Here is a 13,789-nt window from a genome sequence, read left to right as displayed (position 1 = left end):
ATTTTTATTTCGGTGCATCCCTAGCACATACTCGTCTCTATTTTTAGTGTTAAATATAGGGACTTGAGGATCACCTGGAGCACTGTGCTTTCAGTGAGTCAGTGTATCAGTGCAAAGGAGGAAGCAGAACCTGCAAATGTAATGAGAAAATCTGACTGCCCCTGTGTACATACAGAATTGGAAACATGAATTTCAAATATTAACATAATGACAACATAAACAAGCTGATCTTTTACCTGTATATGAAAATACATTCACCAGAAATGTTATCCAATTTATTTTATAGGTTATATTACAAATTTGTGATGGCAGCACCCTTAAGGGTATGCACAGGGATGCATATATTGGTAGAATTCAGCGTATTTCCATGACCTGGAGTCACAGGTATTGCGGTACGGCTGCAGCCACGGCCTGTTCTATTCAGTGACAGGCTGTCTGCCTGTAACCAACACATCGGTGTGGTTACACATGTACAGGGAAGGATGAGCAGCCCTGCATGCAAGCAGTTCATGACCAGGGCCGCTCATCCATCCTTGTATGTATGTATGTATGTATGTAACCCCCTGGATGCATAATATCTACAATACCTGGAATAAACAAAATGAATTATAAGGGAAGACCTAAGGTAGAAAGATGCAGTATGCCTAATGTCTATCATTTAACCTGTTCGATTTTTGTGACCTCATTGGAGCTCAGCCTGGTGTTCTACAGTGGTGCCCTCGGATGTGTGGTTACAGGAGTACAGCTGCAGTATCTGACAGCCCATCATTTATTTGTGCTGGCTGCTGGCCACAACTCTACATCAACACCGGAGACATCCGGATGCAGAAATACGCTGATTTTTTGTGGTTTATGCCTGAATGCTTCTGTATGCATTAGCCCTAAAAGAAAACAGATATTTCCTTTTTAAAGAGGAAGTAAACCCTCCTCTGCAACTTGTACCTATAGGTAAGCCTATGATAAGACTTACCTATAGGTACTGTAAATATCTCCTAAACATGTACCGTTTAGGAGATATTTACTTTGCATGCAGCCAGTGACGTCACTGGCGCATGCGCTCTGAAGGAACGGCCGCTCGTGCCGTTCCTTCAGAGCCCCATGCCGTGACCATCGGCTCCCGCGTGTATGCGCAGGGGTGACGTCACCACGGCTCCAGCCAATCAGATGGCCGGATGCCGCAAACCCAGAAGAAGGGCGACCTAACATGTCACCCGTGAGACAGGTGAGCGGTCGGCACTGCGAGGCTTCGTTCTAAGGTAAGTATTTCATAATGAGCTAGTATGCAATGCATGCTAGCTCATTATGTGTTTGTCTTTCAGGTGTTCGTTTTTTTTAAAACAAAATTTCTGAGGTTTACAAACTCTTTAAAGGTTTATTACAGATCTGAACTGTTCTGGTACAATCAATGTAGGAAATGTTTGTTTAGATCATATTTCCTGATTATGAAATAAAAGCCTAGAAGCCATATATAAAGTTTTTGGAAGTAGTATATGGTTCCAGCTACAGTGGCCTTGTGCGTCCCGGGGGCCTCCTCGCAATGTTTTCGAGGGTGTAGACTTGAAGGCACAATGTACCACTTATGGTGAAAATGTCCATGGGTATGACGATTTTGAATTTGCACGTACAACTTAATTTATTCCCTTTACTCAAGCGAACCTAACAAAATGCCCTCAACAAGCGTTATTAGGACGCCAAGTAGAGGGGAGACACTCGTGGCACTTCATATTCGCGTCATCGCACATTTCCATTGCTAGATCCTAGAAATCACCAGTTATCCCTTTTGTATTGGTAAAAAAAAAAAATTGTCGTGGATTATGGTCAACAAAAGCCTCTCGCCATTTTTGTGCAACAAAATTACCTTACTTGAGAAAGTCTGAGGTCCCTGAATCAACTATTAAATGGGAACCACCCAATACATTAACGACAGCTCTGCTTTGGATCTGAGGGACTGGATGCCTCTGTACACCACTTTTTTTTCTCCAGTGTCTTTTTCTATTTCTCTCTTGCTTAAATCTTAAATTTTTGCTATCTCCCAACACTTTGGGAAGACTCCTTTTGAAAGTGTGGGTGTGTGGAGGATTGAGGTTTGTGGGGTGTGCGGCTTTGCAGTAGGGGGCTTAGAGAGTCTGGACTTCCCAAAATCTGCATGTGGCTGCCCTGTGCCTTTATATCCTCTCACACTACTATGTTGACAAGTCTGTTAGTGTAGATGGGTAACGAGTCATTCCTAATATGCTGTAGTTGACCAGGCTGGAAAAACATTTGACCACTAATCTTAATTAGCATATTTTAGACACAATGATAGCCTGGATCTCCTGTTACTCATTCTTTATACTTGGAAGTAGAGCTGCACGATTCTGGCCAAAATGAGAATCACGATTTTTTTGCTTGGAATAAAGATCACGATTCTCTCACGATTCTCTGTGTAACATCTTTTACATTATAAAAAAAATTGGGATAACTTTACGGTTTTGTTTTATTTTTTTTTTTATTCATTAAACTGCTTTTATTAAACTGTATTAATTGCGTTTGAAAGACTGCTGCGCAAATACAGCGTGATATAAAAATTTACAACAATCACCATTTTATTCTGCAGGGTCTCTGCTAAAAAAAAAAAAAATATATAAATGTTTGGGGGTTCTAACTACTTTTCTAGGAAAAATAAACTGATTTAACTTGCAAGCAACAAGCGTAGGAAAAAGGTTTAGTCTTTAAGAGTTTAAGAGGTTAAACTTCCTTCCTCCGGCAGAGGGAAAGAAAAGATACAATGTAATCATTTGTGTTTACAGTTCAGTGGGAGACTAAGGCCCCGTTCACATAGGGGCGACGCTACTTCGCACCGCGACCTCGGAGCGGCCGCCACGGACTTCATAACATTGAAGTCTATGGCGGTCGCCTCCTGGTCGCCCCAAAGAAGCTCCGGACCCTTTTTCTAGGTCGGAGCGACTTGTGTCGCTCCTATTAGAACGGGTCCGCAGCTTCCCTATGGGAGGCGACCTACGGGGGCTCATGCTGATAGGCTTTTTTTTTTACAGCTGCTCCCTCACAGCTATGTAAAGAATCAAGCAAGTGTCATGTTAAGATCGTCAGGGGGAGTGAATCACGATCTCGATTCTGTTACGATTAATCGTGCAGCTCTACTTGGAAGATTGCTATCTTTATATTTGTAACCTTTTACTTTGTTCCCAAAATGAGATGTTGTGTGTTGCTATGTATATTAGCACTTGTAATCTCTGTCTACTGTAAAATCTCTGAATAAACATTATTGAAAGAGAAATAAAAGCCAACACCTGATGGCTGATGCAGCTTCCTGGACAACCTAATCAATCTGCACAATGCAAAGGATTGTGGAAGTGATATGGGCAAAAAAAAAGAATCTATGAAAGTCTCAAACCAGAATAGGGATGAATGAAGGGGGCATTGATATAGGACAGTGATGGGTAACCTTGGCACCCCAGATGTTTTGAAGCTATGTTTCCCATGATGCTTATGCACTCTGCAGTGTAGTTGAGCATCATGGGAATTGTAGTTCCAAAACATCTGGGGTGCCAAGGTTCGCCATTACTGATATATGACAAATCACATTGCCGTAAATGAAATGCATTTTAATGCAGTTAGCATCGTCGACCATACAGCAACATTTGCCACACCCATTATATTTATGTAGGCTTCAGTGGCTGCTGGAGGAGAGCCGGAGATAAGGAACTATGGGTTGTTGGCACCAGTGTGTACAGCTCAGATAGCTAACATGAAGGGGGAAGGAAGGGCTGCTGTGTTTGTTATAATATTGGTAAACCCTAAGGACTGGTAATCAAACATAATTAATAAAATATGAATATGTTTTTATAAACCATTCCTAAAGAAGAGCTCTAGTCTACCTCTGTCGCATAATATTTTTCAAACTGAACTAATACATACAGGTTACCTTTATGGTTAAAATCACATGTCAAAATCAGCAGTAGATCCAGATATATGGACAGCTAAAGGTGTGTGAGAAAAAAATAAATTATATATCTATTTATTTTTTTAGTAAAAGTTTAGCTTGGCCTCACTTTCAGAAGCTATTGGTCAGTGAAACCTCTGATCAGGTTAAACTCCCAGTAGCACTGCGTGAGAAGGTCATCTTCTAAAAGGGAGCGCTCAAGTTTGCAAAGAACCTCAGCTGTCTGTATACCTAAATGAACTGAATATTGTTGAGGTTTCTGATGCAGGTAAACTCCACTTATGCTTTCATTATATAGTAAGTTAGGTTTGAATTTCCCAGTTTTGGGACAGGTTTGCTTCAACAAATTTGATGGGAAAAACATGTATTGTACTTGTCGGACGCGGAGCCTTCTGGCCTGCTCCTCCCTCAGCATCTCATTTGAAGAGTTCTACTCTAGTGCTGGGGATAAAAAAAAAAAATATACCCATCAGTTTTGTTATCTCTTAAAGCGGAGTTCCACCCTAGAAAAATGTTTTTACCTACAAATACCCCCGGGACAGTCAGGGCTAGTGCATTTAAGCAACGATAGCCTCTGAACTGTCCCCTGTTTCACTTACCTGTAAGAAGAAATACTTACCTTGAAAATGTCTTGTCCAGCGCTGCCATCTCAGGTGTTGGCAGCTGAAGCCGGAGTGTCCCTCTTCGTGTCCTCTTCGATTCCAGAATACCCTGCTCGTCACTTCCGGTGCAGGGGCGTTATCCCTGCACAGCTTCTGGGCATGCCCAAAAGCTGTTCAGCAGGGAATGACACGCCTGCACCGGAAGTGACGAGTGACACCGGTGCAGGCGCATTGACTCCTGGGATCGATGATGCTCATCTACCAGGAGTCAATGCAAGGAGGAAGTGAGGCTGTGGCCGCAGAGGGAGGAAGAGGAAGGAAGGTAAGTATATTTTCATTAAAAAGAAGGTAAGTGAAACAAAAAAAAAAAAATGTAATTCTTTTTCAGGTTCATCTAAGCTAGCGGATGGTGCAAAAAAATTTTTTAGGGTGGAAATCCACTTTAAGCCCTCCAGGAGACTCTGGCTAGTTTGCCTTACTGGGGAAAAAAATAATTTTTTTCCTAACACCAGTAGTTATAAAAAAAACATTTAATGGTGCTAAAAATATTGTCCGTAAAGTCTTTCAGTAGCTGTAACTGTGAATACCATTTATTGTAAGAAAATCACCCAGTTATTACTCCTTGTGTATCCCTCTTAGCTAAGTACAGCTTATCAATCCTATTATTTACCATTACAGGTAGATGCCAGGCTGAAAGCATTCTCCTTTACAGCATTTTTAAATCTGCGAATATCTCTCATTGCAGTCAAACCTTTAGCTACAAAATTTGGGTCATATATAAAGAAGATATGAAGAAAACACGTTTTGTATATAGAAAGCTTGTAAAATAGGTTGTATGTCAAGATTGTTAGGCCTTTATACAAATGTTGTAGGTTTGATGTTTCTGTTTTCTTTCTTAGGGCAAGCAATGAAAGCAACTTCTCAGGAGGCAACTAAAATTAGTCTGGCTTACTCCAAGCCTCCATTGCCATCAGAAGAGGTAAGCTAATTCTTGCCTGTCAATGAAGATTGAGAGAAACTTCCATCTAGATGCTTCTAGATCAGCACTCATACTAAGTCAAGATTACTTTTCTAAAGCTGGGCATACATAGATCGGAATTAGTCCGGTTAGCAGGGACTGTCTGAATTTCGATCCATGTATGGGCAGGCTGATTGTATCCAAGTCGATCCATCGATCCACTTGGGTACAACCAGACTGTCTGATTTTTTTTCTACATGCGAGTGCTGCAAGTGGCTATAGCTGCTAACAGTAATCATTGTATTCTGGCTCCCATCGACCCCCCCCCCCCCCCCTGCCGGCAGGGCACAATAGTGCTGCGGGAGGCATTCCCCCATTGATTGAAAATGAAAAAGAAACACTCGCGCCAAAGAATAAAATTAAGAGAGGAAATAGCTGCTGCCTCAAGACCCAATGGGTGGTAGACCATGTAAATAAAATCGCAAACTGCAATTGTAGCAGCGCTGATTCCTCAAAAATATAATGGTGCTCTTATGTAATTTGAATCTAAATAAATATATAAATACACCTGTTTAAATTGTTGTGATTCCAATATAAATATGTCTAAAATCGTGGGTACAGAATTAATGAAATATGTGATTCAATGAACCAATAGCTCAATCCATAAAAAACAGTAGCAGGTGCTTACAATACACTTCAGCACTTTGTATTGTAAGCACCTGCTACTGTTTTTTGTGGATTGAGCTATTGGTTCATTGAATCACATATTTCATTAATTCTGTACCCACGATTTTAGACATATTTTTATATTGGAGTGATTCCATCACGACAATTTAACAGGTGTATTTATATATTTATTGAGATTCAAATTACATGAGAGTACCATTATATTTTTGAGGAATTAGCGCTGCTACAATTGCAGATTGCGATTTTATTTACATGATTCCCCCATTAACCACTTTACCACCGGAGGATTTTGCTGTCTTCCGTCCAGGCCACTTTTTGCGATTCGGTGCTGTGCGACTTTAACTGACAATTGCGCGGTCGTGCGACGCTGTACCAAAACGAAATTTACGTCCTTTTTTTCCCACAAACAGAGCTTTATTTTGGTGGTATTTGATCACCTGTGCGATTTTTACTTTTTGCGCTATAAACAAAAAAAGAGCGTTTATTTTGAAAAAATAACAATATTTTTCACATTTTTTTATATGAAATTCCCCCCCAAAAAAAATGTAAAAATCAAATTTTTTTTTAATTTTTGGCCAATTTGTTTTATGCTACCTATGTTTAGTAAAAAAAATCGCAATAAGCGTATTTTGATTGGTTTACGCAAAAGTTATTGCGTTTACTAACTAAGGGAAAGATTTCTGTAATTTTTGGTGTTTTTTTTTTTAACGCGTAATGGCGGTGATCTGCGATTTTTTTTTTTTTTTTTTTTGCGGGACTGCGACATTGCGGCGGACAGATCGGACCCTTGACTGACATTTTTGACACTTTTGGGGGTACCAGTGACATTTCTACAGTAATCAGTGCTATATATATGCACTGTTACTGTAAAAATGACACTGGCAGGGAAGGGGTTAATTTTATTGGAGAGGGAGGGGTTAATGTATGCCTGGTGCTTACTGACTTGTGGGGGGGGGAGGTGACTGTGTGACAGAAGGACAGATCGCATGTCCAGCTATGCTGAACACTCCGATCTGTCAGTCCCTGTCACTATGGAGATCCGCCCGCTGTGTTTACACACAGCGGGCGGATCTCCAGACTCGATCCCCGACGATCGGGGCAGAGCAGAGGCAATCGCTGCTGCTCCTCCCCTGGCCCGACTCCCGCTGTGAATGAACACAGCGGGAGCGAGCCTCCAGCGGCGCGCGAGCGCCACCCACAAGGGGCGGAGTCCAGCGACGTAGGTCTACGTCGCTGGACGGGATCGCGGCACTTTGCCGCAGTAGCCTCCATGTGAGCGGGGCTAAAGTGGTTAATACAAACTTTGTTGATGGGGGAAATTAAGCGATTTTCTTTCCTTCCACCTATGGTGGATAGAAAGAAAATTGATTCATATATGGCTTACTCTAGACTCTGCTGGCGTAACACTTATGCTATATATGCCATATATTGCCCAAACTCTGCTGGATCAGCACTTACAATAGGTTAAGTGTACATTACAAAGATTCTGCTGCATCACCACTTATAAAAGATTAAGTGTATGTTACTAAGGCTCCATGTACACGGGACGTTAGAAAAAACGTCCTGCAAAGCTATTTCTGACGCCGGGAAAAAGCAGCTGTTAAACGTGCTTTCAGTAGCTTTTTCCATTTGCGTTATTGCACGTTTGGCCACGTTGCTTTTAGCAGCGTTTTTCTGCCTCCATTCAAAATCAATGGCTCCCTATGGGAGCCTATTGATTTGAATGGAAGGCGCACCGCAAGTCAGATCAGGATGATCCGACTTGCGGCGCGACCTGCACTGTGAGAATCTTAAGGGGGAACTCCACCCAAAAATGGGAAGAAAAATTGCGTGGGGTTCCCCCCCAGGTTCCAAACCAGGCCCTTCGGGTCCGGTATGGAATTTGAGGGTAGCCCCACGCCGAAAAAACGGCGTGGGGTCCCCCCCAAAATCCATACCAGACCCTTATCCGAGCATGCAGCCCGGCAGGCCAGGAAAGGGGAGGGGACGAGCGAGCGGCCCCACCCCCCCTGGACCACACCAGGCCACATGCCCTCAACATGGGGGGGTGTTGGTGCTTTGGGGCAGGGGGAGCTCTGCACCCCCCACCTCAAAGCACCCTGCCCCCATGTTGATGAGGACAAGGGCCTCATCCCCACAACCCTGGCCGGTGGTTGTGGGGGTCTGCGGGCAGGGGGCTGATCGGAATCTGGAAGCCCCCTTTAACAAGGGGGCCCCCCAGATCCCGGACCCCCTCCCTGTGTGAATGGGTATTGGGGTACACTGTACCCCTACCCATTCACCCCATAAAAGATAGTGTATGTAAATAATGACAGGAGACGTTTTGGAAAGTTTATTAAAAATCTTCATCCGGCTCTTCGGGGTCTTCTCCTCTCCGGGGGTCTTCTGCTCTTTTGCTGTCCGCCCTTCTGCTGTCCTCTCTTCTTGTCTTCTCCTCTCCGGGGGTCTTCTGCTGTCTTCTCTCCGTGGGGTCTTCTGCTCTTTTGCTGTCCGCCCTTCTGCTGTCCTCTCCTCTCCGGGGGTCTTCTGCTGTCTTCTCTCCGTGGGGTCTCCTGCTCTTTTGCTGTCCGCCCTTCTGATGTCCGCCCTTCTGATGTCCTCTCTTCTTGTCTTCTCCTCTCCGGTCTTCTGCTCTTGTGCTGTCGGCTGTCGGCTCTCCTTCTTCCTCCGGTCCTCCTCCGACGACGTCTCCAGCGATTATGCCGGCCTCTGGTCTCTGCAGCTTATTATATAGCCATTAGGGGCGTGGCCGCCAGATGACGTCATCGGGAGACCACGCCCCTTGTGTCACATGTGACGTCACATGTGACACAAGGGGCGTGGTCTCCCGATGACGTCATCTGGCGGCCACGCCCCTAATGGCTATATAATAAGCTGCAGAGACCAGAGGCCGGCATAATCGCTGGAGACGTCGTCGGAGGAGGACCGGAGGAAGAAGGAGAGCCGACAGCCGACAGCACAAGAGCAGAAGACCGGAGAGGAGAAGACAAGAAGAGAGGACATCAGAAGGGCGGACATCAGAAGGGCGGACAGCAAAAGAGCAGGAGACCCCACGGAGAGAAGACAGCAGAAGACCCCCGGAGAGGAGAGGACAGCAGAAGGGCGGACAGCAAAAGAGCAGAAGACCCCACGGAGAGAAGACAGCAGAAGACCCCCGGAGAGGAGAAGACAAGAAGAGAGGACAGCAGAAGGGCGGACAGCAAAAGAGCAGAAGACCCCCGGAGAGGAGAAGACCCCGAAGAGCCGGATGAAGATTTTTAATAAACTTTCCAAAACGTCTCCTGTCATTATTTACATACACTATCTTTTATGGGGTGAATGGGTAGGGGTACAGTGTACCTCAATACCCATTCACACAGGGAGGGGGTCCGGGATCTGGGGGGCCCTCTTGTTAAAGGGGGCTTCCAGATTCCGATCAGCCCCCTGCCCGCAGACCCCCACAACCACCGGCCAGGGTTGTGGGGATGAGGCCCTTGTCCTCATCAACATGGGGGCAGGGTGCTTTGAGGTGGGGGGTGCAGAGCTCCCCCTGCCCCAAAGCACCAACACCCCCCCATGTTGAGGGCATGTGGCCTGGTGTGGTCCAGGGGGGGTGGGGCCGCTCGCTCGTCCCCTCCCCTTTCCTGGCCTGCCGGGCTGCATGCTCGGATAAGGGTCTGGTATGGATTTTGGGGGGGGACCCCACGCCGTTTTTTCGGCGTGGGGCTACCCTCAAATTCCATGCCGGACCCGAAGGGCCTGGTTTGGAACCTGGGGGGGAACCCCACGCAATTTTTTTCCCATTTTTGGGTGGAGTTCCCCCTTAAGATTCTCACAGTGCAGGTCGCGCCGCAAGTCGGATCATCCTGATCTGACTTGCGGTGCGCCTTCCATTCAAATCAATAGGCTCCCATAGGGAACCATTGATTTTGAATGGAAGAAAAAAAACGTATAACGTGGCTGAACGTAGGTTCATCACGTTCAGTCACGTTTAGTCACGTTCGGCCGCGTTTCTGCGTTTGAAACGTCGGGAAACACACGTTCGAACGCAATATAATTGCGTTCTAAAAAAAGTCCCTGAACGCAACTGCCTGCAAATGACTGTAAACTACCATGTGTACATGGACAGATAAGATAACATGGAGCTGCGTTCAGGGACTTCTGAAAAAAACGCCCAACTGCTCCTAAACGTCCATTTCCAGCGTCCCGTGTACATGGAGCCTAAGACTATGATAGGTCAGCACTTAAACTAGATGAAGTGTACATTACTAAGACTTTTCTGAATCACCTCTCCTACTGGATGCACCATCCATTTTGCAGCCTTTGCTAGTGCAGCACCCATGCTATATCTACCATACCATATATAGACTGTACTGGTGTAGTACCTGTACTTTATTTACCCATACATTACCTAGACTTAACTGTTGGTGCTGTGCTAATATTACATCCACTTCACATGACTCTGACCCTGCAGGTACAGCACTCATACTAGATCCACCACACATTTCACACATTTCATAGGCTCTGCTGGTTTATCCACAACACATTACACACACTTGACTGGAAAAGCATTTATGCTAATTTTACTACAAATTATACAGAATTTAGACTACCCATAAATGTACAAATCCCTGACAATGTCATTGGCAGACCCACTATGAATCCAATCTCTCTTCATATGTGTACCATCTCCTGTACAATAAAATTATTGGCTGTATTTCTGGCCTTATTAAGGTATGCATTAATGAGCAAATAAGGAGATTGAAATGTGTCTTTACCTTTTTATTTGACACTATATATTTGTTTGCTTTGGATTATATGCGGCTGATTATGCCAGCATCAGCATATATTTATATATCCTTAAAGGGTCAGTTGACCCAAAAGTAACATTTCAGTTAGGGCTCATGCACACTGTAGCTCAAAAGAAGATGCCTTTACAGGCGTTTTAGCTTTTATTTCAGCTTGATGAAGCTTATACTTTTTTGTTCTCTTTTGCAGGTTTTTATTGAGCTCCTTTGAGCTCATGCATTTTTTTCACAAACCCTCCCCTCGACTCATTTTTTTTCTGTTTGTTTTTTGTGTGTTTTCGAGCTTCTTTGAGCTTCTTCATGCTCTTTTGCACATTTTTAGGCACTTAGGCGTCTTCTCTGCTCGAAAGCTCTCAAAAAAGTGAGTTTGGTGGGGTGCCTGTAAGAGCATATGCATGTAAACTGAAGAAGCCATAGTATGCATGGGCACATTGGCTAACATGGAGGGGAGTTTCCAGGCAGAAAAAAAAAGCCTATAGGAGCAGCTTCTTTGAGCTGCAGTGTGCATGAGCCCTAAGAGGTGGATGCTGGTTTACAAAGTCGCTCTTTAATGACTCACAGTCAGTTCAGTGGATAGAGCAAATCAAGGAAATTGAAAATGACTTTGGCAAGTAGATGATGCTGAGAGCTGGGTTGCAGCTATATCTGCCGAAGACCCTGAGAAAAAAGGGGCATAAAACCATATAAATTCTAATAAAAACAGAAATATACTTGTTATGAACTGACCGTTTATTTACAAGGCATGTGATCATGCAATACTTGTAATATACAGAAAATTTTACTTAAAATGTAATGATAACTTTCGTAACAGAACTTCTCTAGCGGTTTCTGTTTTCTTCCAGGACTGCCAAAAGCTCAGTGATGGGCTTCTCAATTCTATTTTGGCAGCTTCAACTTTGTATTACTCGCTCCCCAAGAAGCAAGGTGAGTAGTGCCCCCTAAAGTGATGACGTTGGAGCCCCTTGCAATAAAAATGGGGATCTCATAAATGTGTTCTTAGTCCCAGTTCACACTTGTGCGATGCGGGAAGGCTGTGAATTCGCAGCCTGTTCCCGCATCGCAAACGCACCTCTTGCAGTTCACACTGCCATATGCGATACGCAGGGGGTGTCAATTAAATGTTAACGACACCCCCAGTTTGATCGCATATCGCAGTGTGATCTGACAGTTCGCACAGGATTGGATCGCACAAGTGTGAACTACTGTGCGATCCGATCCTGATGCGGCTGCAAAAAAGGGTCCTGTGCGTCTTTTGTGCGGGTGCAGTGCGAATTTCAGCTATAGAAAGTGTATGGCTGAATTTGCATAAGCACATCCGATCGCATGTAATGAAGGAGCAGTGCACTCCGAATTACATGCGATCGCCGCACTCGCAATAGTGTGAACCGGCCCTTAAAGTGGTTTTGCTGCAGTGAAGTCATCCTTGAAGGACACTAAACAAATCACTGTATGCAAAACATACCTAAACCACTGCATGAAAGAGTTTGGGTGTGCAATGCTAAATACTGCAGCAAAAGCACTGAAGTGCAAACAGCCCAGTTCTCAAAAAGTTGGAACATTAAATTTATTTCCCCTGAGCAGGACCTATTTTTTTTTTTTTTTTTTATATATATAATTGCTGAATTTTATTTACTGGATGCACATAATAATCGTAGAACAAGAGTGGCTGAACATACAATATAGGAAATAGAGATATCATACATGTCTACAAAATCTCTTAATTTACTGACAGCGCCATACATATCTTAACATAAAATTGGAATGTTGTTTTTGGATAAAAGATTGGAAGAATTGGAGCCTCTGACAGCTTTTTACTCCCATCTGTATCCTCATACGAAGATTTACCCTTTCATCCTGTCTCAGTGACTACACAGCCAGAAATTCTAGGCCCTCTCCAACTACTAAAAAAGATTTTATTGCCACCTGTTGTTCCAGTACTTCTGTTCCTGTGTCTACATAGTTAATAAAGCGAAATATCTGTAATTGAAGTATAGACAGAAATACAAACACATTGGAGCGAGTTTCCAAACTATCCTCACTTTATCCAAAACTAAAGTATTGTTGCTAGAGTTCCTCCTTAAAGGGTAACTCCACTTTCATAGGGGAAAAAAATCAGCAAATAAAGAAACAATATAGCGTATACAATTGCGACACAAATCATGGTGTGGCTGAATGCTATTAAAAATTACATTTCCTTATCAATCAGCAGCTGTTGTAATTTTATGAAAATGTAATGCAATATGGCTACCTGGATCTGTTCTGTACACAAAATGTGTACTGACCACACCCCAGAAACATAATTTCCTGCTTGTGTGATTGGCTCACCAATTTTCCCAGAAGTCTGCCTAAGATACAAGTCAGATTTCTGGCATGCCCTGCAACAGAAATGTCATTTTTGGTGAGATATTCCCAATAGGAACATGTCTAAAGGGATGCAGGCCCAGCAACTTTCCTCATTAGTGCCCTGCAGCTGCCACAGCTGATAGATAATTATGAAACCACTCCCATTTGACCCACTCAGCACAGAGGCATAGAGGAACAAACAATGATTTCTTCAGAATAACAAAACATAGGAATCTGCAACAAAGTTTGTTAAAATCCTTGCAATGTACATAGATCACCCAGAGGGGAATGTTTTTTTTCTCAACAAAAGTGGAGTTACGCTTAAGTCCCAGTTCACAGTTCTGCGATGCGAGAATTCTGCGAATATGCAGCGTGTTCCCGCATCGCATCCGCACCCCTGGCAGTTCACACTGCCATATGCGATACGCAGAGGGTCAATTAAAAGTAAGTGTATCTCTTTTTTGTGAAA

General features: G+C 43.8%; 1 protein-coding gene across 1 annotated transcript in view; it reads left to right on the top strand.

Moving 5' to 3' along the window:
* CCNDBP1 (cyclin D1 binding protein 1) overlaps nt 1-13,789 on the top strand; it is a 42,871-nt gene that overhangs the window by 3,499 nt on the left and 25,583 nt on the right. The window contains exons 3-4 of the mRNA XM_082271694.1: nt 5,445-5,524; nt 11,820-11,901. Coding sequence (XP_082127820.1) covers nt 5,445-5,524; nt 11,820-11,901 — 162 coding nt within the window. The remainder of the gene's footprint in view (nt 1-5,444; nt 5,525-11,819; nt 11,902-13,789) is intronic.

Source organism: Pelophylax lessonae, assembly GCF_965119305.1.
Source record: "Pelophylax lessonae genome assembly, chromosome: 11".
Lineage (NCBI taxonomy): Eukaryota > Metazoa > Chordata > Amphibia > Anura > Ranidae > Pelophylax > Pelophylax lessonae.
Note: the sequence above shows the minus strand (reverse complement) of the source record. Positions and strands in the feature narration are given on the sequence as shown.